Genomic DNA, 25,000 nt, shown 5'->3' on the forward strand with positions numbered 1-25,000 from the left:
AGACGCTCGTCGCGGGATAATAAAGATCCTCTATACCCCGAGCATCAGCAACCCCCTCCTGTTCCCCCCGCGCTGAGATAGTGCGACCAAGGGGGCCCCTTTCCCACCCCCTACCAGACACGGCCCGCGGGGTTGAGGCGCCATCGCCGCTCCGCGTCTCATCACCAGACGGGTAGGCGCGACCCGGTCTCGACCTCAGGCCCGCCTCATCCTTGAGGGTATTCTTTTCCTTGGTTTTGGGTATGTGTTGTCGGCGCCGTCTGTGAAGTAAAATTGTATAAGTGTTGCCGTGTGCTCGGTAGTCGGTATTAGCTCTGCATTGTGTCTTCTCTTTTATATTTGCTTTTTGTGTAAATTGCATTGTGTCTTTTCTGTGTGCTTTTGGTGGAATTGAATATGTGTGCTTTCCGTTCGTCGCGAATAAATGTGCTTTGTGTTGAACTGTTTCCCGCTTCGCTTCGTCATTTCTCCCATTGAATCCTCATCTTGCTTCACGTAAAGGGTTGGTAGTGGGCTGAATACGCCCGATAATTAATCGAACCGTCGAGGTCGACGATAACACCGCTCGGTTATTCTGATAGTACGGAACGGGTCGCTTAAGTGGCCCGTGTCCGAAGTCGACCTGCGGCGAGGTGCGATCGCCTGGTCTACCCTCCGCGTGGGTACTTAGGTAGGTCGAATTTGGCGAGCAACCCTATCCCACGCGGGGGCTGATTGGCTCGATCGCGGTGAGACCGAAAGGTCCACCCGTGACTGGTTCCCGGCGTTAGTCCGAGAGGGTCACGACTGGATTGTCCGTCCGGTGGGCGACGTGCCGCGATTCGAGTTACGTGGCCGTCAGCACGCCGGCGGGCGCGAATCCGCAACAATATATATATATATATATATATATATATATATATATATATATATATATATATATGTATGTATGTATGTATGTATGTATGTATGTATGTATGTATGTATGTATGTATGTATGTGTATATATATATATATATATATATATATATATATATATGTATGTATGTATGTATGTATGTATGTATATGTTGGCGCAGTGGTTAGGGCAGCGGCTTGGGATCCAAAAGGTCCTGAGTTCAAGCCCCGTTGGGCCACTGAATTAATACACCAGGGGGTTGACTCAGCCTGTCATCCTTCCGAGGTCGGCGAAATGAGTACCAGTATACTGGGCCGGTGTATACCTCGGTTAAAATAGGTGTACCATATCCCTGTGTCGTAAGAGGCGACCAGGGTTGCGTCAGGAAGGGCATCCGGCGTAAAACATATGCCAAATCACAATGCGGATCATACGGATGATCCGCTGTGGCGACCCTAATGGGAGCAGCCGAAAGAAGAAGATATATATATATATATATATATATATCTATATATATATATATCTATATATATATATCTATATATATATATATATATATATATATATATATATATATATATATATATATATATATATATATATCTGCGAGCCAGAGGTTGGGTGAGAAGACCACCAAGGGGGGAAGCTATCTCGGGTTGCTACCAGACTTCCCGGAATTGCAGGCCATCACACACGGATAATTGCGTGACGTGGCGGGTCGCTAACCAACCGTGAACGCCAATTACTCAACCATGTGACCTAGGATCCTCCGTCTCTGGGTTAACCGGGTTACCTAATTAATCACGTGACCTAATTACCCGGCTCGGCTAGGACATGAACCATGCTGGATCAATAAAAGAAAAGACAAAAACGAGCTGGGAACATTTCTTCAAAGGATTTATTACAAGCAGGCGAGGAAAGGTATGTGGCACAATTAATAGTTATTATTGTTGTGTGTGAGATGGCAAGAAATGTGAGAGGTGCGATAATAATACAAGCAACTTAGTAAAGCAGACACAGAGCAGAATTTTCCAGATGTAATTGTTCTACACTCTTAACTTAATCGAGGACAGGTGCCATGACACACACACACACACACACACACACACACACACACACACACACACACACACACACACACACACACACACACACACACACACACACCGATGAGGAGGAATTAATGAAGAGAAAAAGGAGAGGAGATGAGGCTTACGGTCTCTTAATACCTTGCACGATTGACCGACTGCACCACCAGTACGTTTTGGGGGGATGCTCTGCGAGGCAGCGATACCTCCATGACAGCTGGCGCGTGGCACTTGGCTGCTGAACTATGTGACCCATGACATCATAAATTTATATTCTGCCACTAATGGGGTAGGGGATCACGCTTATGAAGCTTCGTGTTAAATCCACACCATGAGCAGACACTGAGCGGGAAAGCACACTGAAGCAGAGGTCTCCTGCTTCGTGGCACTTCGTGCAGCTAAGCGTCGATTCAGAGAATGGAGCGCGACCGGCAAGCGTGAAGGAAGGACTTTGGGCGGAGTCAGAAGCCAGTGGGTGGAGAAAGGCGGAGTCAAAAGCGAGTGTGTGTAGTGGCAGACAGGATCAGGTTGGTGGGTGGATGGGAGCAGGAGGAGATTGTCGATCCCAGGCCAGACAGAGAGCAGGAGGAGCCGACAGGAACCAGGAGTGATGCACAGTGACGGAAAACCACCAGTGGACAGGGAACGCACGAACAGTCCCGCGACCCTTCCTTTTATAGACCCTGTGGTGTGGGGCAGGGCGACGACCCAAAGCGATGTGGCGTCACCCGAATCGGGCACTCTGGTTGGGCCCTGGCCAGCACACGGCCCAGCCGTGATGGCCGGAAGCGGCTCCACTTTATATCCGGCAAGATGATTCCAAGCTGAGAATCGTACCGCTCCGAACACCGTGATATGAATTGCCCTGCACTGAACTCCCGGCCCATGCCCCGGCGGTCAATGCGCTGCCTGTCCGCAAGCCATGCGACCCGAGCCGCACAACACGCCTCTGCCTGGCAACAGCCTTGCTGGGTGGAGAGCCGAGAATACATCCACCATCCGCGGAAAACACCCGTGGCTGCGGTGGTCAGCGAAGACCGACAGTAAGATGATATGGTAAACCCATGCGCAGACCCGAACACAATGTGTGCCATTCGTGCCCTGCTCTGTGTACGATAATAAATTAGCCCGGGGCTGCACGTGGGTCCACTGCCATTGACCATGCGGTTATTTATCAAAAGCGGTGGTGTGCGCGGTGCCTGCCCTGATCTGTGTCAGGAATTGATGGAAAAGATTGGATATAATTATTAGATGTAGGTTTGGGTTGAAAAGAGTACAGATATAAGTATTAGATGGAGATTCGGATTGAAAAAGAAGATAGATATAATTATTAGATGGAGATTCGGATTGTAAAAGAAGATAGACATAATTATTAGATGGAGATTCGGGTTGAAAAGAGTTGGCCGCGTGTGTACTGTACGGCGTTGACATTTGTTTCTCCATGGCTGGCCTTCGTGAGGACTTATTCTCACAGCGAAGGGCGTGGCCACAGTTTCTACAGATGGCTGTCCGAGGGCAGTGCCTGCTGGCCTTCGCGAGAACCTATTCTCACAGCGAAGGGCATGGCCACAATTTTTACAGGTGGCTGTCCGAGGGCAGTGCCTGCTGAATTTATCTCAGGAATAAGAGAAAAGGCAGAGTTGGAATGACGTCAGAGATATAATCAGGCCGAACTATGAGATTCACACAACGCACTGTCCGTTTGACCTATTAGACAAGAAGGAAGGGTAGGGTCTAACTACGTATATTGAGGAAATAACTATCTGGGGACCACTGTATGATGGATGCCATTGCGTTGGAGGGATGCGGTTACCAGAACCGCAATATATATATATATATATATATATATATATATATATATATATATATATATATATATATATATATATATATATATATATATACACATATATATATATATATATATATATATATATATATATATACACATATATATATATATATATATATATATATATATATATATATATATATATACACACATGTATATACACATATATATATATATATATATATATATATATATATATATATATATATATATATATATATATATATATATATATATATATATATATATATATATATATATATATATATATATATATATATATATATATATATATATATATATATATATATATATATATATATATATATATATATATATATATATATATATATATATATATATATATATATATATATATATATATATATATATATATATATATATATATATACACTTGGTGTTGGCGCAGTGGTTAGCGCAGCGGCTTGGGATCCAAAAGATCCTGAGTTCAAGCCCCGTTGGGCCACTGAATTAATACACCAGGGGGTTGACTCAGCCTGTCATCCTTCCGAGGTCGGCGAAATGAGTACCAGTATACTGGGCAGGTGTATACCCCGGTTAAAATAGGTGTACCATATCCCTGTGTCGTAAGAGGCGACCAGGATTGCGTCAGGAAGGGCATCCGGTGTAAAACATGTGCAAAATCACTATGCGGATCATACGGATGATCCGCTGTGGCGACCCCGAACGAGAGCAGCCGAAAGAAGATATATATATATATATATATATATATATATATATATATATATATATATATATATATATATATATATATATATATATATATATATACGTAATGTGTGTATGTATGGATGAGCCTTGACATTTTAATTAAATTTTTGTATCCTAAGTACACAAAAAGAAATTGCGACGTGGCTCTGGGATACGAAATCTACTGGATGCCGAAGAGAATAAGAAAAACACAATTATCCAGAAATGCCAAGCAGAAAGATTACATTCAACCTCACAACTTATGTTGGAAGAATAATTAGTCATGGCATTATTAAAGATTTGAGCTGGTCGAATTTCAAAGCAAGCCATGTGAGGAAGTCTTACAATGGAGAGAACGAGATAATCGACTGCTGCGACACAGAATTACAATTCACGGCATCGATCATTTATGCAGACAATTGCCATGTTGTGCTTTTCAAACCAAATCTCCAGACAGGCTCTCACAAAAGAAGGAAGATTAAATATTGATGGAGCATTTGTTAAACCACCGATGCTGTAAGGGAGATTGGCCCCAACTGAAGCAAGCCAAGGTTAGGTGGATGGCATTGCAAAAAACAAAGGGGGGGGGAGAGAGAGAGAGAGAGAGAGAGAGAGAGAGAGAGAGAGAGAGAGAGAGAGAGAGAGAGAGAGAGAGAGAGAGAGAGAGAGAGAGAGAGAGAGAGAGAGAGAGAGAGAGAGAGAGAGAGAGAGAGAGAGAGAGAGAGAGAGAGAGAGAGAGAGAGAGAGAGAGAGAGAGAGAGAGAGAGAGAGAGAGAGAGAGAGAGAGAGAGAGAGAGAGAGAGAGAGAGAGAGAGAGAGAGAGAGAGAGAGAGAGAGAGAGAGAGAGAGAGAGAGAGAGAGAGAGAGAGAGAGAGAGAGAGAGAGAGAGAGAGAGAGAGAGAGAGAGAGAGAGAGAGAGAGAGAGAGAGAGAGAGAGAGAGAGAGAGAGAGAGAGAGAGAGAGAGAGAGAGAGAGAGAGAGAGAGAGAGAGAGAGAGAGAGAGAGAGAGAGAGAGAGAGAGAGAGAGAGAGAGAGAGAGAGAGAGAGAGAGAGAGAGAGAGAGAGAGAGAGAGAGAGAGAGAGAGAGAGAGAGAGAGAGAGAGAGAGAGAGAGAGAGAGAGAGAGAGAGAGAGAGAGAGAGAGAGAGAGAGAGAGAGAGAGAGAGAGAGAGAGAGAGAGAGAGAGAGAGAGAGAGAGAGAGAGAGAGAGAGAGAGAGAGAGAGAGAGAGAGAGAGAGAGAGAGAGAGAGAGAGAGATAGCAAAACGATCGAGAACAACCCATCGCTCCCAATCTGGGAGAAAGCAGTCAGAATGTCGGCATTTACCATCAGATAGTAATGCCTAACTGATGTGTCATTTCCAGGAGAGTGCACAGCTTCGATTAAATTAAAAGCCCCTTCAAATGTTGACGAAAAAATTTCAACAGAGCAATGTTTTCAGAAAACCAACTATTTCGATCATGAAATCTACATCAAATGAAAATTACGGAGAGGAATTTTATTATTATTAATTTGGAATGAATGGTGGGAAGCAAAACTCTCCATACAACTGTGATGAGACAGCTGCTGGGATAACCCACAGGGGAATGGTATTGTGTGTGGTGTCGCACCACACCCTTAGAAACAAGCCAACTATGATTGCTTTAAACACGTCGAAACAGGCCGTCACTAAGTTCAAAAGCCAATCATTAGTTAGATATAACACGTGCTCGTTATACATGTAATAATAAACCAGCGAATATTGGCACCAGCAACCGTTGAGCTCCACATTAATCATTCAATGGAGGAATTAAAAACGACAGACAGACATCCTAAATTTTATTGATGATTGCATTTTAATGCCAAGACTGTCAGATTCCTGAAATTAATATGTTTGATCGTTATAAAATATTCCAGCTGGAAAAGCATGATGATGGTGAGCCAAATAGTTTTTTTCCCCATGACCATGCATAAAGCAATGATGATGGTATGGCAATGCACCTTGTTACCTCCGTCACAGAAGGTGGACGTAAGTTATGATTTCACCGCTGTCTATCCGTCTGTTAGCAAGATATCTCAAAAAGTTGTGGATGGATTTGGAGGAAATTTGGACAGGTTGGGTGTGTGACTAGGATGAATTGATCAGATTTTGGTGAACACCCAGATCCAGTTACTCGAATTTTTGAAGTGATTCTTCACCATTTAGAGATGGCACCAACAACAATATGGAGCACAATATCTCAAAAAGTTATGGATGAGTTGTACAAAACGAGATGGATGAATTGGTTGTGATGAGATCAAGACAATTAGATTTTGGTTCAGGTCCGGATCCAGATCCAACCTATCAGCGGGATACAAGACGTAAACTATTCAGTCTAGTAGAGGTATGCGCTCTACCGAGTGCCGTTCTAGTTACGTATGTCATTATCTTTCTGAAGGATGTGAAAATTAAAAGTACGATTTTATTTCTTGCATTAATTAATTACAGTAGGGTTGGGCACACATCGACTTTTTCTCTGTGGTCCCATTAAAAGGAGTGCTTTTTTATGGCCATTTTTCACGCTGATCACGAATCCGTTGAAATTTTTGACCAAGGATGTCTTCATAAGACATCATCCTTGGTCAAAAATTTCAACGGATTCTTGATCAGCGTGAAAAATGGCCTTAAAAAAAACACTCCTTTTAATGGGACAACAGAGAAAAAGTCGATGTGTGCCCAACCCTAATATTACCTGCCCTAGTTAGCCATAATTATCAAATTTTACCTGAAAAGTGGGTAAATTTGGCGGCCATCTTGAATTTTTGCATTTTACCAACCTAAGACATCATCCTATGTCAAAAAGTTCAACGGATTCATGATCAACGTGAAATTTGGCCATAAAAAACACTCCTTTCAAAAAAAAGTATGGTTGTATGCCCACCCTAATTACAGCAAGACAGACAATTATTGAGGATGGGAAAAACTGAAGTATTGAACAAGTGCTCAAATTCCTGCATTTCCAGGGAAAGAAACTATGAAGAAACGTCTGCAGGTTATGGTGATGGGACTATCTCGTACAATGTGAAACATTGATGCCGACTATTCTTGGGGAACCCAAAAGTGGACACGTTGCTGTGTTCAAAATGAGGAAACAATAGCAAAGTGGGAAAAAAAAGAAACGGCTGCTCGAAGATCATTGCATCGGCATCGACACAACATGCAGATCCTTGGAGTTAGTCACGGGTCAGTGTGTGACATTCATTACCAAATTAATATGAACAAAGTGGGAGCACAATGGGTTCTCCGGCTGTAGACGCAGTTCAGCAGAAGGCTCTCAACTTCAACATCTTGTGCTGTGCAATGCCAGTGTAAATGATTAATTTTTTCATTTGGCTGGCTTGATAGCTCCTTACCCAGAATGACTTTATGCCTTGTTTGGGGAGATTTCGATTTTAAAAAACCTCGGGAGAAAACACAGGTGCACCACTTCCACTCACAAACAAAAGAGAATTGTATGCAATGGAAACATTCATCTTTCCCTCCTCCAAAGGTTAAAGTACACCCCTCATTTGGCAAAATGACACTTCCAGTCCTCTGAAACTCTCAAGGTATTACCAACTTCCTCCAACACAGCAAAACCATCACCAGATAATATTAGTCATAGAATTGCAAAAAAACCCAAAAAAACACTTTTGTGTACATGGCCGAGGATCGTGAAAAAGCGAGTACTAATATACTGAATGGATCAGGATGCAACAGGACCAAAGGAACAGCGGGGAGAGAGAGAGAGAGAGAGAGAGAGAGAGAGAGAGAGAGAGAGAGAGAGAGAGAGAGAGAGAGAGAGAGAGAGAGAGAGAGAGAGAGAGAGAGAGAGAGAGAGAGAGAGAGAGAGAGAGAGAGAGAGAGAGAGAGAGAGAGAGAGAGAGAGAGAGAGAGAGAGAGAGAGAGAGAGAGAGAGAGAGAGAGAGAGAGAGAGAGAGAGAGAGAGAGAGAGAGAGAGAGAGAGAGAGAGAGAGAGAGAGAGAGAGAGAGAGAGAGAGAGAGAGAGAGAGAGAGAGAGAGAGAGAGAGAGAGAGAGAGAGAGAGAGAGAGAGAGAGAGAGAGAGAGAGAGAGAGAGAGAGAGAGAGAGAGAGAGAGAGAGAGAGAGAGAGAGAGAGAGAGAGAGAGAGAGAGAGAGAGAGAGAGAGAAAAAAACACCAACAGAAGAACCGAAGGTCAAGGCAGAAGGAGGCAGACAAACAATGGGTGTGGGAAGGAACGGAGGGCAGGAGAGGATGCACGAGGTGGACAAGATGGATAAAGATGTAAACTCTCAAAATGGAAAACTGGAAAGGTTGAAGGAGGAGGGATTGGGATGGGTTGGGGATGCGGTGAGGGGGGGGGGGTTATTGTTGGTAGAAAATATCATAGTTTTGGATTGGGGACAATCTGAGATTGTGGTGAACAGCTGTCTAGAAGACCTGGAGGGAGCAATGAGATTGAAGAGGATGTGGAAATTGGTTCCACATGCAGAAACAAAAGAGCAACAAATGAGAAGAGGTGAACAGTGATCCTGGATTTAGGTAGCTCCACCAGAAGGCGGTTGAGATGGTGGATCATGTGTGCCCTGCAGAAATCTGAGGGGGACAAAGCATGGAAAGAGCAGAGTGCAAAACCAGAAAGATGGCGGTGAAAGACAGAGAGAATACCAACCTGTCTGCGATGGCGAAGTGATAAGCCCAACTTGCACATATCAAATGCAAACACCATGGGTTGCTCACGAAAGGGATACAACTTCTTCATGATAATGGCTCTATTGCACATGTATCATGTCACAATGAGGTATGAAAAACAATTGTGGTGATGAACTGCTGCTACGTCCACCATATTCACACCATATTCACCATAACGTCAGACTTCATTTTCTCTTTCACGTGCTCAAATCCCATCTCCGTGGAAAGCTAATTTGGAAGTGATCAGGAAATCATTACAGAGGGATGACAGTTTGTCCCATGGATCCAATGTTCATTCTCTCCTACCTCCCCCCGAATCGTGATCAGATGACCAGGCTTCTGGATGGCCAGTTATATCCTGGTTTATGAAGAAAAAGTGTGAATTATATTACAATTGCATCAGGAAACTAACCCACAGCTGGGGAATATGTATGGTATTGGTTGATGAACTACATGCTGAGTTTCACGAACACAAGACCATTCTTTAATGTCAAGGGAGGGGGACTCTCTGAATCACCCTAGTATATTTCAAGTGTGTGGTAAGTAGTAGGAACCCTCCATTTGTTGTTCTTACTCTCACCCCAAAGGGGTTGCAAGACTATTGTAATGCCCTTATCTGTCTGTCTGTCTGCATCAGTGTGTGTGTCCATGTCTATTTATTTTCACTTTAAAATGGTTTTCTCTGCAACTGCTTGTCCGATCGATGTGAAACTAAACATAGGAGGGACTCCCCATGAAGAATATTTTATTGATAACTCTGATGTCATAAGTCACATAGTATGGTAGCCACATTGAATTAAAGGAAAAAACATTGGATATCTTCTCTGAAACTGCTCAAGAATTTTTTTTTGAAACTTGCCATACGTCATCAACTCCCCATGTGGTATATGGGGTGATAACAATGCCGTCATCAGTGAAGTGGTATTGCAGCCATAATTGGTTGATTCAAAATCCTTTTCTGAAAAATCTGGAACTTCATTTGTCTAATCTACGACCCGATGTGAGTGAAAAATTAAATTTATGACATCATCGATCATGTGGTCTGGTTGTTGTTGGAAATACCACATCTGCATACATATTTGTGAATGGTATGCACATGGTCTAAATGTTAACAGAGGAATGACAGTTTGTCTGATGGATCCAATGTTCCTTCTATGACCAGGCTTCTGGATGGCCAGCTTATTGGCACTGACCAGGAGGAAGCGGGGATAAACACGAGCCGTATTACTTGCACTCCGCAGAGGAATACCATTTTCCTTATAAAGGGCAAGGGTGCGAGGAGTCCAGTAAACAGGGTGGAGGAGAGAGAGAGAGAGCGACTAATGTTGGTAACATAAATGAAGATGGCAAAGCCTCTCTCCCCAGGAGCTGGAATCATGTACCGCGCTGCCGGAGATGTCCAGCCGAAGACAAGCATTAGATTCACAGTATGGGTCAAGGAGCAGTGAGTGTGGGGCAAGGAGCAGTGGTCAGGGAGTGAGCCAGAGAGCTGCAGGGCATATAGTTTGGCGACGGGCTTGGTGCCCCAGAAAATCCGTCGCACTTGACCGTGTGACCGCTGGTAACGATCACCCAATGGTATTTTCCGATAACTTGGTTATCCTGCCATTATTTTGTCAACAGAAATTTTGATTTGTTCCCTTGCATCCCGCCATTCCAAACCAAGCCATTTATCTTGTAAGGATCTGTGGCCATTCGTTAAGGATAGTTGCTTTCTTATATCAAACCATTAAGTGTGTGTTTTTGTGTTCGACCTCTCTTGAGGCATATCGGATTGTATGAGTAAATTATTCAGCACATGTGTGTTTTCTGTATTTTCATAGCCATAATCTTTATCATTTAATTATTGAAAGTAGCGTGAGGTTGTCATCTTTGTTCATAATTTGACAGGAAGACCTGATATTTTGACACTACTGTTGCCCAGGTTGTGCCCACAATAGTGACGGCCATCGGAAACGGGTGTGAGAATTAGGTGATGTTAGCTTCCCCAACCCCACAGTCGATTCAGCCTTTCACCGTTCGGCAATATTGGGGTCTAAGCCCCAGTGTGCACGTTAACCATGTCATGGCCAATTGGCCATGTACACTGTAATATTCATGGTTCTTAAATAATTGTGGATAAAAATCTTGATACTCCCAACCCCATATTGCCCCGGTCTCTCTCTCTCTCTATATATATATATATATATATATATATATATATATATATATATATATATATATATATATATATATATATATATATATATATATATATATATATATATATATATATATATATATATATATATATATATATATATATATATATATATATATATATATATATATATATATATATATATATATCGTCGACCGAGAATTAACAGGGTCTATCTGACATTTCATTCAAATTTAGAAGAAGTCCATGTAGAAGGGCAACAGAGGAAACCAAGTAAGATTATTTTATGTAACCTTTATATGTACCTGTTATGTAGCACACGATATGAAAATAAAATGTTATGAGATAGCGGCAATTCCACTATGAATTTTTGATTTCATTTTTCTCAAACTTTAAAAAAGTGCAGTTGGACCCTGTTAATTCTCGGTCGACGATGTGTGTATATATATATATATATATATATATATATATATATATATATATATATATATATATATATATATATTATACTCCCAACCCTCTTTCACTTGGGCTCTCTACACTCACACGTTTTTATTTCTTATTCCTTTTCTCAATATTTATTTTCACAATCTAGAAACCTTCCAACTTTGAATGGAATTAAAAGAAGGCCCGTGAAACAGCTTACCAAACCCTCCATTATTTTTCTCGTCACACATTTAAACAAATTTATCTACAATCCTTTGGTAACACAATCTGCAAAAATATTTCATTCATAGACTGCTCGAATGGCAAAAGACTCTTGTTGTGCATATCATCAATTTGGGGTCTTTTATTCAACAAGGACAAATGTGTCCAAGAGCCGTGTCATAAAGGTTTTGGAAGAAGAATAAGAATAAGAACAAGAATAAGAAGAATAAGAAGAATAAGAATAAGAATAAGAAGAAGAAGAAGAACAACAACAACAACAACAACACGGAGCTCTCTTAGAGCCAGCGTTCGCAACGCGACGCGGCTAAAAATCAAACTTATTCTTACATAATAAAATTCAGTGCAGTGTTACTTGATTACTTCAAGCAGTGTGGTCATTGCTGCTTCCACAGCTCATATGATGTGATGAGTGACGATTTAAATTTGAACAAATACCTAATTTGTGAAAATGGAGGAAATAAAACAGAAGAATGAAAGGTAAACAAGACCAACCTGATGGCTGACCTGCGTCCCACGCGCCTGCACTGTCGCTAGGCGATCGTAGAAGCGCGAGATTGGGTTGTCATGTTGTAGACCCTTTCGTGCACAGCGTTGCTTGTAGATCTCCAGCAAAGATAGGGATGACGGGTTGTCTTCGACAAGGCGCATCTGGGGCGAGACTGCCACAACGCGCGGAACTGTCGTGCACACACAGCATACAATTACATTTAACTTGATTGCAACTACAACTACAACCCCCAAAATACACAGAAATGTGCATCCACAAGTCATATTCACCTCAACTACAATCAAAACCAATACAACCACCACCAAAATCAACAGCACAACATTATATTTGCCTACACAGCTGCAACCATTGCCACAGGTAAAATACTGCCTGACACACACACACACACACACACACACACACACACACACACACACACACACACACACACACACACACACACACACACACACACACACACACACACACTCACTCACACACACACACTCACACACACACACACACACACACACACACCTTCCACAACTACAACCACCACCCCATGCACATAACTGCATTTCATACACACAAGACAGTTAATCATTACATTTATCTTTTATCTTTACTGCGACCACAGATACAGCCACAAGCATTAGCATATTGCAAGTCAAACTGTGAAATACCACCTAAGTTGGTTCCTGCATCACTACAACCACCAACACACATGAGGAAACTTCACGACATCCAAAGCACAAAACAAATCTACAATATCAGTACACATGACAGCTATGGCCTTCATGATCTGGAACAGTGTTAACTCAAGACCCCCGTCATTAGTCACATGCCTGTGAAAAGCAGGTGCCTCTTGGCAGTTTCCTTGCGTTTCTCTAGGCATGGATTGAGGAGACGCAGAAGCTGCAGGACACGTTCCTCACGCCGCGATTCCGTGAGACACGCGTCATTCATAACTAGGTAGGGGTAAAGACGCCCATTGTGACCGCGGATGTACAAGCGTCGAGCTGCTGTTGCCTGCTTTTGCACAATCTCCACCCGTGGCATGAAGCTGGAAAGGACAAAGTTTTAAAAGATGAAGTTCAATTAATTTCTTCTCAAATGCCATGGAAAATGCCATAGAAAGTTTAGAATTAATAGGCAACCAATAAACAGTAAATTCATCCCCACTCAGTCAAATCTTCCAAGAGTACCGGGCAATCTTGATGTAATAATGAGTGGGTTTAGGCAGCAGGCACTCCCCAGGAACCTCCACCTCCGCTGTCTGTGCAGAGAAGTTGCTTAGGAAGCGGCACTTTTCCTCAATGAGGAAAAACTTTGGTAGCAGCCGAGTCTTTGCTTCCAGAATCTTGATCCACTTTTTCAACTTGGAGATGAGATTATGGAGTTTGGTGGAGCCAGGAACGCTGAAGTCAAAGTCTGATGAGAAAGGAATATTAACAGCAGACGTCAGCAAAGGTTCAACTCAGGCCGTCAATGGTGAAACTTTTTACTTCTATAAGATTGTGGATTTTTTGATGTGCAGGGTGGGACTCCCCAACAATATGCCCCAATACATAGCCTTCCCCTTTCCTCCCAAGGTCAATTTTTTTGTTTTCATGTAGAACAACAAAAGGAGACATCAGCAGACCCTTACATTAATTACAAGGGAGTAAGTAATGTAAACCTTCAAATATCATGGATTATAATATCACAGGTTTCAACCAATCGGGGGCAACCGATTGCGTTCCGATTTACTTATCACGGTTTTTCATTTTGACCAATTGCGGTTTTTAAGCAGAGATGAGTCATTGTTTGGGTCCGTGTGTATGATCACCTCCCATTATGAGCCTTTTGTTGTTTCTCACGCACCGTTAATTGCAGTTATCAGACGAGAATACGGGCACAAGGCTGAATTTAATAATGAATAGTCATCGACCAGGAAATGACAAACAGAGATCCTGTAACACTAGAACTACAAGATCTATGAGACACACAACAGTTTATAATGGCACCAAACGTAAAACGATGGACAAAATTAATCATGCCAAAAGGCAGAGAAAAGTGTTGACATTGTGCGAAGAAAGTTGTTAGATACATTGGCAAGAAGTGAAAGTGCAGCATCTGTGAGCTGCCATTACTGGATCAATGAATCAACTGTGTGTAAACCTGATTAGAGTCAAATACGTGTGTGGATGGATATATATATATATATATATATATATATATATATATATATATATATATATATATATATATATATATATATATATATATATATATATATTGTTGCGGGGCCGGGTATCGGCGACGAGCACGACCGCGAGATGGAGCAGTAAAGTCGGCTCCACCGAACACCCGGAATTTATAGGTCGTCACCCCGGATAACTCCGGAGCCGATGGGTCCCTTATCGGACCGAAGTTCGCCAATAGGTCAACCACGTGAGGTAGGGTCGATTGCCAATTTCAATTTACCTAAATACCCACGTCGTCCAAACTACCAGGGAAATTCACCCTCGACGGTGCTCGTACGGAACGAGCTGCTAGCGCGCTCGAGCCGTGTGGGCCCGAGCGGACGGTCACCGAGCTTCCGTCGGTCCAAATTTCCCTTTACAGTGGCAACAGCCTGGCTAATTCTCCAACAAGCACTGTGTTAAACCAATAAAAGAAACACAAAAACAAACCGATACATTTAACACATGGGTTTATATATAATGGGGCAGGGGGGCAGGCAAGAGGAGAGTTATCCGAATATAGAGATGCACGTATGTACAGCAAGGCACTTAACAATTTATTACTTACGAGACTGGCGCCACAAACACACACACACAACCAAAATAAACGGTGGCCGCAGCCTTTGAGGCCTCCAGCTCGGATGGAAAAGCGAGCTGAAGACCAGAGCCTGCCTCGGACCTGTCCACCTCGTGTGGTCTTCGAGCTGATTCAAACCGGGCACCAGCGAGAGGCGAGCCAAATCCAGACACCGGCGAGCCGCGATCAGCTTCCTCAGCTCCGCTCGGCGCTCGTCCTGGCAACCAAACCTCTCCTCTGTATCCTTCCGAGAGACTGCGCGCACCCCTTGCGGTTCTGTTGGCGGCAGGATCTCTGAATCTCGAGCTCTTCTTTCCAGGATCTCTCAAGCTCTCTCCTTCAAGCTCTTAGCGCCGCACCCTTATTCACCGTCTCAGGGGGTGGGGGCCTCCCCGCTCTCCCTCACTGGATGGTTTTGGCGCACACAATCGCTCGTCGCCCTGTCACTGGCCAAAACGAGCGGAAAGTCCGTCGATTGGCCTGGGGGCATGGTGACGTCACGCGGACCGCCTTCCCCACCGTTGTGAGGCTCCTCCTTGAACTCCGCCCACCAAACAGCCAGAGGAACTGTATTCTGCGTGGCTCCGCCCACGTACGTGCTGACATGCATGCAGACAATGGCATCGGCCAGAGCGAGGTGAAGGTGATGCTGGCTATGACACCCCTCATAACTACGACAACTGGCATTGTCGTAGTTATGAGGGGTGTAAAAATGAAAGAAAACCCTGACTATCAAAGTAACTCACAGCGCAAGTACATTTATTCACCCATTTGACTAGGGAAAGGGAGCTATCTATCCACATTCACTTATTGAAATAACTGAGCTATAGGACCTGAATGTTGAGTGCAGTCAGCTTCCAGATTCGCAACAAGAAATAACTATATATATATATATATATATATATATATATATATATATATATATATATATATATATATATATATATATATATATATATAGGCATACCTCTTATAACGCTCAGGATGTGTTCCAGAGGAGTGAGTGTTATGCGAAAACAGTGTTATAAGAGGTAATTATAAAATGGTGCCTATAGAGAGAAATGTACCCGAGAGCATTACATCTGACACCTGAGCGCTATAATCTACTTCGTCAGGCATTGGTCATTGCACTGCAGATGTTATTGTGGAGTTTCATAATATAAGTAAAAAGAGACTATTTTCGAATAAATAACAATTATAAGAATGCAACATAATAACACAAGAAACAAATTTTACCGTAAGGAACACTCACCAGTGAATTTTGTCGGAGCTTTTTTTTTTTTTTTTTTAATACAAGGTCGAGGCTTGTGGAAGTGCAATAGCGTTGAACAAAACAGGACGCAACAAAATTGGAATAACAGTAAGAGGAGAGGAGGGGAAACCACAACAGCAAGGGTGAGGGACAAAGTAGAGGGTGACCTGGAGAGAATGGAGATGTATGGAGGCATGAGGTTGGGTGGATGGGAGGACAGGAAGGACAGAGCCGCACGAAAGCAAAACTGAATAAGTTTTGTATACTGTATTTTCATACTGTATTTACAACCGCTGCCTTCGCTCCAACTCCTCCAACAAGGCAGCGGTGGGAGACGAGGTTGGGAGCTACTGCTGGAAAGATGAGCCAGGCTCTGGCTCATCCTCCTGCGAAGCTGCTGCTTCCTTCGTGAAGAAAACATCCAGGGTTGTCTGTCTCGGGTTACTTTTCTTCTCTCGGAGCATCTCGTCATAGCAGGCAAAAGCGTTCAGAGCAGCACACTTCACTCCGTTGCTGCGCTCCATGTCTGGATCATTGTTGGAGATGATCTCAAGCACTTCAGACAACTTCAGGAAGACATCAGTCAAGTTTTTGGTGCTGAGGAATTTCTCTGGTTCAGCCTCCTCTGTTGCAGTGTTCTCGGCCTCTTGCCTCTTGCGGTGCTCGTCCACTTCCTGCAACTCCTCATTCGTTAAACTGCTCCCATGTGAGGCCAGTAGCTCCTCCACATCGTTGATGTCCACTGCAGTCAGCCCGCTTGGTTGGCCAATTGGACAATGTCCCTGGTGATAGACTCCTGCACCTCAAATCCCGTGAAGTCGTGACAGACATCTGGCCACACCTTTCGCCACGCAAACTTAATGGAGTTGTTGGTGACATCTTCCCAAGCTTCACCTATATTTTCAACAACTTTCTTAATGCTGAAATTTTTCCAGAACGAGCTGATAGACTCCTGACTTGGGCCATCAATTGCGTGGAACAGCAGCCTGAAAGTGTGGCGGAGGTAATACGCCTTGAAGTTGGCGATTACCCCCTGGTCCATTGGCTGAAGAAAATAAGGTGTGGTGGGAGGCAAGAACACGATTTCAACAGGCAAGGGAGTCTGGAGGCTGTTGAGGTGCTGTGGGTGGCCTGGAGCATTGTCAATTAGCAACAACGCTTTTGCTTCAAGTTTTTTTTACATCGCAGTAACACTTCACAGCAGGGCAAAATGATGAAGTGTACCACTGTTGAAAAAGATCGCCCGTCACCCAGGCCTTCTTGTTCGCCCTCCAGATGACAGGTCGATGGTCCTTGGATAATCCCTTTAATGCTCGTGGGTTTTCAGAATGATACACGAGCATTGCTTTAAGCTTGAAATCGCCTGACGCATTGCCGCCCAGCAGAAGTGTCAGGCGGTCCTTGGCACACTTAAACCCAGATGCATGCTTCTCTTCCCGGGAAATGAATGTTCGAGACGGCATGCGCTTCCAGAACAAAGCTGTCTCATCCACGTTAAAAACAAGCTGTGGGGGGTAATTACCTTGGTGAATAATTTGCTTCAGCATGTCGGGGAATTCCTGTGCTGCCTGCATGTTACTGCTCGCAGCTTCACCAGTGATGCGGATGCTGTGAATATTGCTTTGGTGTTTAAATTTTTCAAACCAACCTCGGCTGGCCGTGAAGGTTTCCGTGGACGATCCATCGCCTTCTTGTTGCTGAATGGCGGCGAAGAGGCTTCGGGCCTTCTCCATGATGATTCGTTGGCTTAGCGGCATGTGGTGCTGGTTTTGGTCTTCAACCCATATAGATAACTGGCTCTCCATGTTCTCTAACAGACTGCTCCTGGTGCGCGTGACCCTCGTTGCAGTTTATGGATGTGGTTCATTGGGCGGTTATTTAAATTTTGTCGGCATTCTTCATGATGGTCCGAAGAGTAGAGGTGACCAAGCCAAATGACTGACCAATATCTGATTGACGCTCACCCGCTCCCAGCCTCTTTAGCACCTGCATTTTCACAGCCATGCTGATGCGTTTTCTCCTCAACTTGGATGTACAGGTACTATCCTCAGCACGATCACTCGAAGGCCGTTTTCCAGACATGATTCTGGGTCTGTACGAATGAGGTATGGCGCCAGTGGCTTGGGACCCCCGTGAGGAGATGACGCGTCCTTCATGTCTTGATATAAAAGCTCAAAACAGTTAAACGCAAATGGGGGTGAGTCATTGGCTACACGAGATTGGCTCCACGTATGCAGTGGGGTGCGTTTCCTTTATACGTACAGTATTTGTGGGACAAATCATGGATTGTGTTTTTTATTTCCCCCCCCCCCATTTTATCGAGCGAAATGCAAAACAGCGTTCTAAGAGGTATGCCTGTATGTGTATATATATATATATATATATATATATATATATATATATATATATATATATATATATATATATATATATATATATATATATATATATATATATATATATATATATATATATATATATATATATATATAGATATATATATATATATATATATAAATATATATATATATATATATATATATATATATATATATATATATATATATATATATATATATATATATATATATATATATATATATAGATATACAGGGGGCTGCAAAAGTAGGTATACAGCAATGAAAACCAAAACGTGCGCACAAAACCTATTTTATTGATTATACAAGCATATCAATAATAACATACCAATAACAAACATATCAATAATAAACATATTAATCGAGTATTAATGAATGAATTCTAGTATTAAATGAATCCTATCACCACTATTATGATACTGGTAATACTGGTATAATCCTTACTGTATAGCTACTTTTGCAGCCCCTGTATGTATATATATATATATATATATATATATATATATATATATATATATATATATATATATATATATATATATATATATACATATATATATATATACATATATATATACATACATATATACATATATATATATATACATATATACATATATATATACATATATACATATATATATACATATATATATATATACATATATACATATATATATATATACATATATATATATATACATATATATGTATGTATATATATGTATATATGTATATATATATATATATATATGTATATATATATATATATATGTATATATGTATACACATATACATATACACATACACACATTCATAAAAATATACATCTATACACATTTACATATATACACCGATACATACATGTTATATATGCACATATATATATCCCCCCCTCCCCACCCAATTCATTGACCTAACAGGAAGGACGATTTTGTCGAGAGATGTGGACGCCTTATCCCACCGCTATCACCATCTCCCACCATTGCCATCCTTTTGCACCAGCCCACTGCACCAGCATCCTGCAGCCACCACCAGCTCGTGCCTGGTCAAGTTTTTGCTTGCCCCTTTGTTCCTTGGGTGAGTCTGGTATTTAATGCCAATAGATGGAGTTAGGCCATCTCTTTTGTACATAAGATTGCATGCCCCATCATTCCTAGCTGTGTCTGTCGAAAACCAGATGTGTACCATTATATATTTATTGTCCTGTCCTCCCTTTTCCCCGAATATTTTGTAAATAAACCCCTTTTCATTATAAGAAGCGTTTTCCCACTTTGTCCCTTGTGTATGTGTCTCACCAACAGTTTCAGCTTCATTTGGTGATCCTTGGGACATCGTAGTATTGACTGAACCGAGTACTATAATCACTGTTTTGGAATTTGTGGAGGCCTTTATCAGACCTGGGTATAAGTCGGTCTGCATTAATGGTCCCTCTGAAGCAAGAATACAGATGTCCTATGATCCCACTAAAAAAATGGCTTTTTGTCAGATGAGAAGTCTCATTTCATGCCTTCGTTTGCTAACTATTGAATGAGACGATTTGGAAGGACCAATCACCTTATCTATGAAAGTCCACAATTCTGTTAGACTACTTATTCTTTATACCCACCGAGAATAATAACCATTTGATGCCAACCTGTTGTGAACTGTCCCTTGAGCTTCTGGAACACTGGGTCCTGTGCTGTAGCCTGTGCACGTCTTGCCAGTGACTCAGATGCGGCGCTGGAAAATATAGTCGTTACATTGGACACGTTCTCGAGGCCCACACCAAAGGTGCTAACGAGTTTCTTCACAAAGTTGAGTGTGTGTGGAGTGATCCGCGCTTCTGCCACTGAATTTCGTGTTTCAAATGCCACTGAATAACATTTGGCCAGACCCTGCTGCAGTTGGCGCAAGACCTGAAAAACCCCAGACGTGATAAATTATTTTGAATCAAACTCACCAGCCAGAAATGAAAACATGGATGTGTATTCCAGGTGGACATACTAGCCGGTCAATCCAGCCATTAACAAAATATTTCAGTTTTAAAAAGTCTAAACACCAAAATCGCAATGAAACAATGCGCTGCAAGAACAATGTCCTGAAGAATAGATGTACATGTACAAGGCCAGAGTTGGACAGCTCAGCTAAGCATCACTTCCTCACCTCTTCATGCCAGTTCTCACGGAACCAAACCATCTGGTCCACAATACCCTCAAGTGAGGATAGCAGCGTGGGATGCAACTCGCGCTGCATGTGCATGATGCGAGAACAGCGCCACATGGGAGCTGTGGCGCGGATTGGTCCAGGATCTGTGCCGCTCTGTGCTGTCGGCACCTGGGCACTCTCTGGGAAGGAACATGGTTGGGAGGGAAAGGAAAGGGAGAGAGAAACAAAATTGAGAAAAAAAAATGTGAAGGAATGGGAAAAAAGGGATGAAAAGAAAAACATACAATTAAGCATGTTATTTTAACTCACCAGCTGTTCCTCCAGTTTGCTCTGCCTGTGTGATTCCACCACTTCCTGGGGAACCCACTGCACTGAGCGCAGCACCAGCTATTGCACCAACTGATGGTGTGACCACTGGCTTGGTTCCAGATACGGTCGTGGCAATTGGACGCCGTGGATCTGCAGCATTGGCAGATGCCTCACCGGTCTTATAGCGTTCGCGCTGCTCTATCTTGAGCGTGAGGTACAGCGTGCGGATTGGGAAGTATACTGCTTGTGGATAAACTCTACCAACCTGCCCATACACAACAAAGTATGCTTGGACAGAATCGAGGACCAATAAATTGCAGTAAACATTGATGATCAAGTATGAAGACCACAAATAACCATCATTGTGGAGAGTTTAATACCCATAACAGGGATCAAAATTAATTGTTTTTGGTAGGTGCACTAATGTGACGATCAATTATAAATCCATCCATCCATTGGAACCATACACTGTGCAGAGCGTTGGTGCTGCCTCAGCAGTCTCCTTGGCTATTGGGCACAACAATCCTGGACGGGTCGCCACTCCGACACAGTATACTAGCAAGCTGGCACTCATTTTGCCGACCTTGGAAGGATGACAGGCCGAGTTAACCCCACCTGGTATTAATTCAACAGCTGAGTGGGGTTTGAACTCAGGACCCCAGGAATCCCAAGCCCGCCACCCTAACCATTAAGCCAACACCAGGCATATCAATTTTAAATGAATCAGAACCTTTCAAGGCACACAAATTATTAGGATCGTAGCTTTTTACTCACCCTATGGGTTGGGAGAGAAAGCAAATTTTAAGTGGAATACAATCTTTGCTGAAGCTAAACAACAAGCTAAATTGGCCCAGCCATTCTAAAGTGGCTTGCCACATGTATTAGTCCAATCAATCAATCTATGGTGAATTACAGCTAAACTCATCACAAGTTGCAACAAAAGGTTAATCTTTGGATTTGCTGTCATAAAGGTCTCCAGAAAAACATATCAAAAGTCGACAAAAATCGATGCAGGCAAAGTCCGTTTATTTGCATAAATCCAAGATGGCAGCCATGAAGTTTGATTGCCCCATCTCGACTATCCATGTATATATATATATATATATATATATATATATATATATATATATATATATATATATATATATAATATATATATATATATATATATATAATATATATATAAAATATATATATATATATATAATATATATATATATATAATATATATATATATATAATATATATATATATATAATATATATATATATATATATATATATATATATATATATATACATGGATAGTCTGAATAACATTTGGATAATAATAACTTTATATATATATATATATATATATATATAAAGTTGAAAGTGTGTCTGTGTGTTTCTCTGTGACCTATGCACGCGAAAAGTACTGGACTGATCCTCACCAAACTTCACATGCTGACAGAACATGTACCCGGGAGTGTCCCGATGTAAAAGAATTGTACTTCCCACTTCCGAATTATGACGTCATCACCTGATTTTGTAACGTTAATTTTTCAAGTTCAGCCGATTGACATGGGCCCAACGCCATATACAATATATCTAACATTTTTTTATATATCTAACATTATATATTAATATATCTAACAATATATCTAACAATATGATTTTAAGTGTTTGTTTGTATGTTTGTTACTTGGCGAAATCTTCGATTTTGTCAAGTATGTTGGTCTGTTCCGTTTGTTTATTGGTTTGTTTGTCCGGTCGTCAACAGCCCAAACGGCTGGACCAGTCGTTCTTAAATTTTTACACCTGATAGGCAATCCACCTGAGACGGTCCGCGTCCAAACCCCGTCTTAATCGGACTAAACGTCACGACGTGACGTCACAATGTGAAAACACATTTTTGGACATAACTCAGTGACCGGAAGTCGTAGCGACTTCCTGTTGACGCCAAAACGAACTTCAATGGAATATCTAAATGTTTTAAAATGCATGTTAGTACAAATTATGCACACTTTTCACAAGCGTATGACGTCAAAGTTTTTAGCTATTGGCATGATTTAAAAAAAATTCTATTCGTTCTACAGGTCACAATTCTTAACCGATTTGGATGAAATTTTAACAGCTGATAGAAATCCACAGTGCAAAAGGATATGCGACTTTTGGTGATGTTCAATATCAGGATCTGGATTCTGCATCACTTTATATCATCGCCCATTATAAACCAATGGGGAATTTTGTGACTTACACATGGCTATTTCTCAAAGAGTTTTGCAGTTATTAAATTGAAAATTATACTGTCTATTTATGCATGTAATATTAACATGTGTACAAAGTTTGATCGAAATTGACCCAAGGTCAAGGTCAGGGTCACCCAAAACATTAAAAACACACATACAAAATACATATTTTTGTTTTACAACATATTTCAAACCTGATAACGGGATCGTAAAGCTGGTTGAAAAGCAATGTTCCGAGGTATTTTCACATATTTTCTATGATCAGAATGAAGGCAACAAGCACCAATGATAAGTTGTTGAATGTCACATGGTGGCTTTAAATGAGTTGTGAAAATTTTCAATCTGCTGCCGTTACCATGACAACGCGCGCCTGATAATTGTTATTTGTGACGTCGCGTCATTTTATTAATGTACGAACAAATAAACACCACACATTCCATGATATTACAGCTTGGACCACTACACGGAAAGGTCAACTAATTCGCCAAGTGTCATGCTAAGCACGATTCTTCATTTGTTTGTCTGCACACGCTAATCTGAAAGGTGAAAGATAGGAGCTAACCACTGAAAAAAAATGTCGGGATGGGCCCCGGGAAGGCTATAGGCGAGGTGGCAAGGCCCCTCGGCTGGGGGGGGCGAGGGGGCCCCCTCACCAACCCCCTTAGCCTATGACTGCCATGGCCCAATAGGGAACTGATACTATGTTCGCATCAGACATGTATAGAAGATTAAATTCATTCAAAAAGAACCTGGGCAGCGCCGGGTGCATTCACCTCATATATATATATATATATATATATATATATATATATATATATATATATATATATATATATATATATATATATATATATATATATATATATATATATATATATATTTGAAAGTGTGTCTGTGTGTCTGTGTGTTTCTCTGTGACCTATGCATGCGAAAAGTAGTGGACTGATCCTCACCAAACTTCACATGCTGACAGAACATCTACCCGGGAGTGACCCGATGTAAAAGAATTTACTTCCGACTTACGGTTTCCGAATTATAAAGTCATCACCTGATTGTGTGTTTCTCTGTGACCTATGCACGTGAAAAGTACTGGACTGATCCTTACCAATCTTCACATGCTGACAGAACATGTACCCGGGAGTGTCCCGATGTAAAAGAATTGTACTTCCCACTTCGGGTTTGTGAATTATGATGTCATCACCTCATTTTGTAACGTTAATTTTTCAAGTTCAGCCGAATGACATGGGGCCAACGCCATATACAATATATCTAACATATGATTTTAAGTTTTTGTTTGTCTGTTTGTTTCCTTGTCCGCACGCGCTAATCTCCTGAAAGGTGAAA

The 25,000-nt window shown here is 41.7% G+C and overlaps 1 protein-coding gene and 1 pseudogene across 9 annotated transcripts in view; one reads left to right on the top strand and one right to left on the bottom strand.

Annotated features, from left to right (window-relative positions):
• LOC147012034 (uncharacterized) overlaps nt 1-7,592 on the top strand; it is a 30,949-nt pseudogene extending 23,357 nt beyond the window's left edge.
• TRRAP (transformation/transcription domain associated protein) overlaps nt 1-25,000 on the bottom strand; it is a 242,696-nt gene that overhangs the window by 28,509 nt on the left and 189,187 nt on the right. For all 9 annotated transcript variants that reach the window (XR_015051923.1, XM_085858090.1, XM_085858089.1 and 6 more), the window contains 6 exons: nt 21,427-21,691; nt 21,115-21,296; nt 20,606-20,867; nt 13,743-13,968; nt 13,383-13,600; nt 12,543-12,727 (listed from right to left, as the gene is read on the bottom strand). Coding sequence is in view for 8 of the 9 variants with exons in the window: in XM_085858090.1 (XP_085714216.1) it covers nt 12,543-12,727; nt 13,383-13,600; nt 13,743-13,968; nt 20,606-20,867; nt 21,115-21,296; nt 21,427-21,691 (1,338 nt within the window). In the remaining variant the exon portion in view is untranslated. The remainder of the gene's footprint in view (nt 1-12,542; nt 12,728-13,382; nt 13,601-13,742; nt 13,969-20,605; nt 20,868-21,114; nt 21,297-21,426; nt 21,692-25,000) is intronic.

The sequence above is a fragment of the Eptatretus burgeri genome, chromosome 15, assembly GCF_056783735.1.
Source record: "Eptatretus burgeri isolate ZD-2024b chromosome 15, Ebu_testis_v1, whole genome shotgun sequence".
Lineage (NCBI taxonomy): Eukaryota > Metazoa > Chordata > Myxini > Myxiniformes > Myxinidae > Eptatretus > Eptatretus burgeri.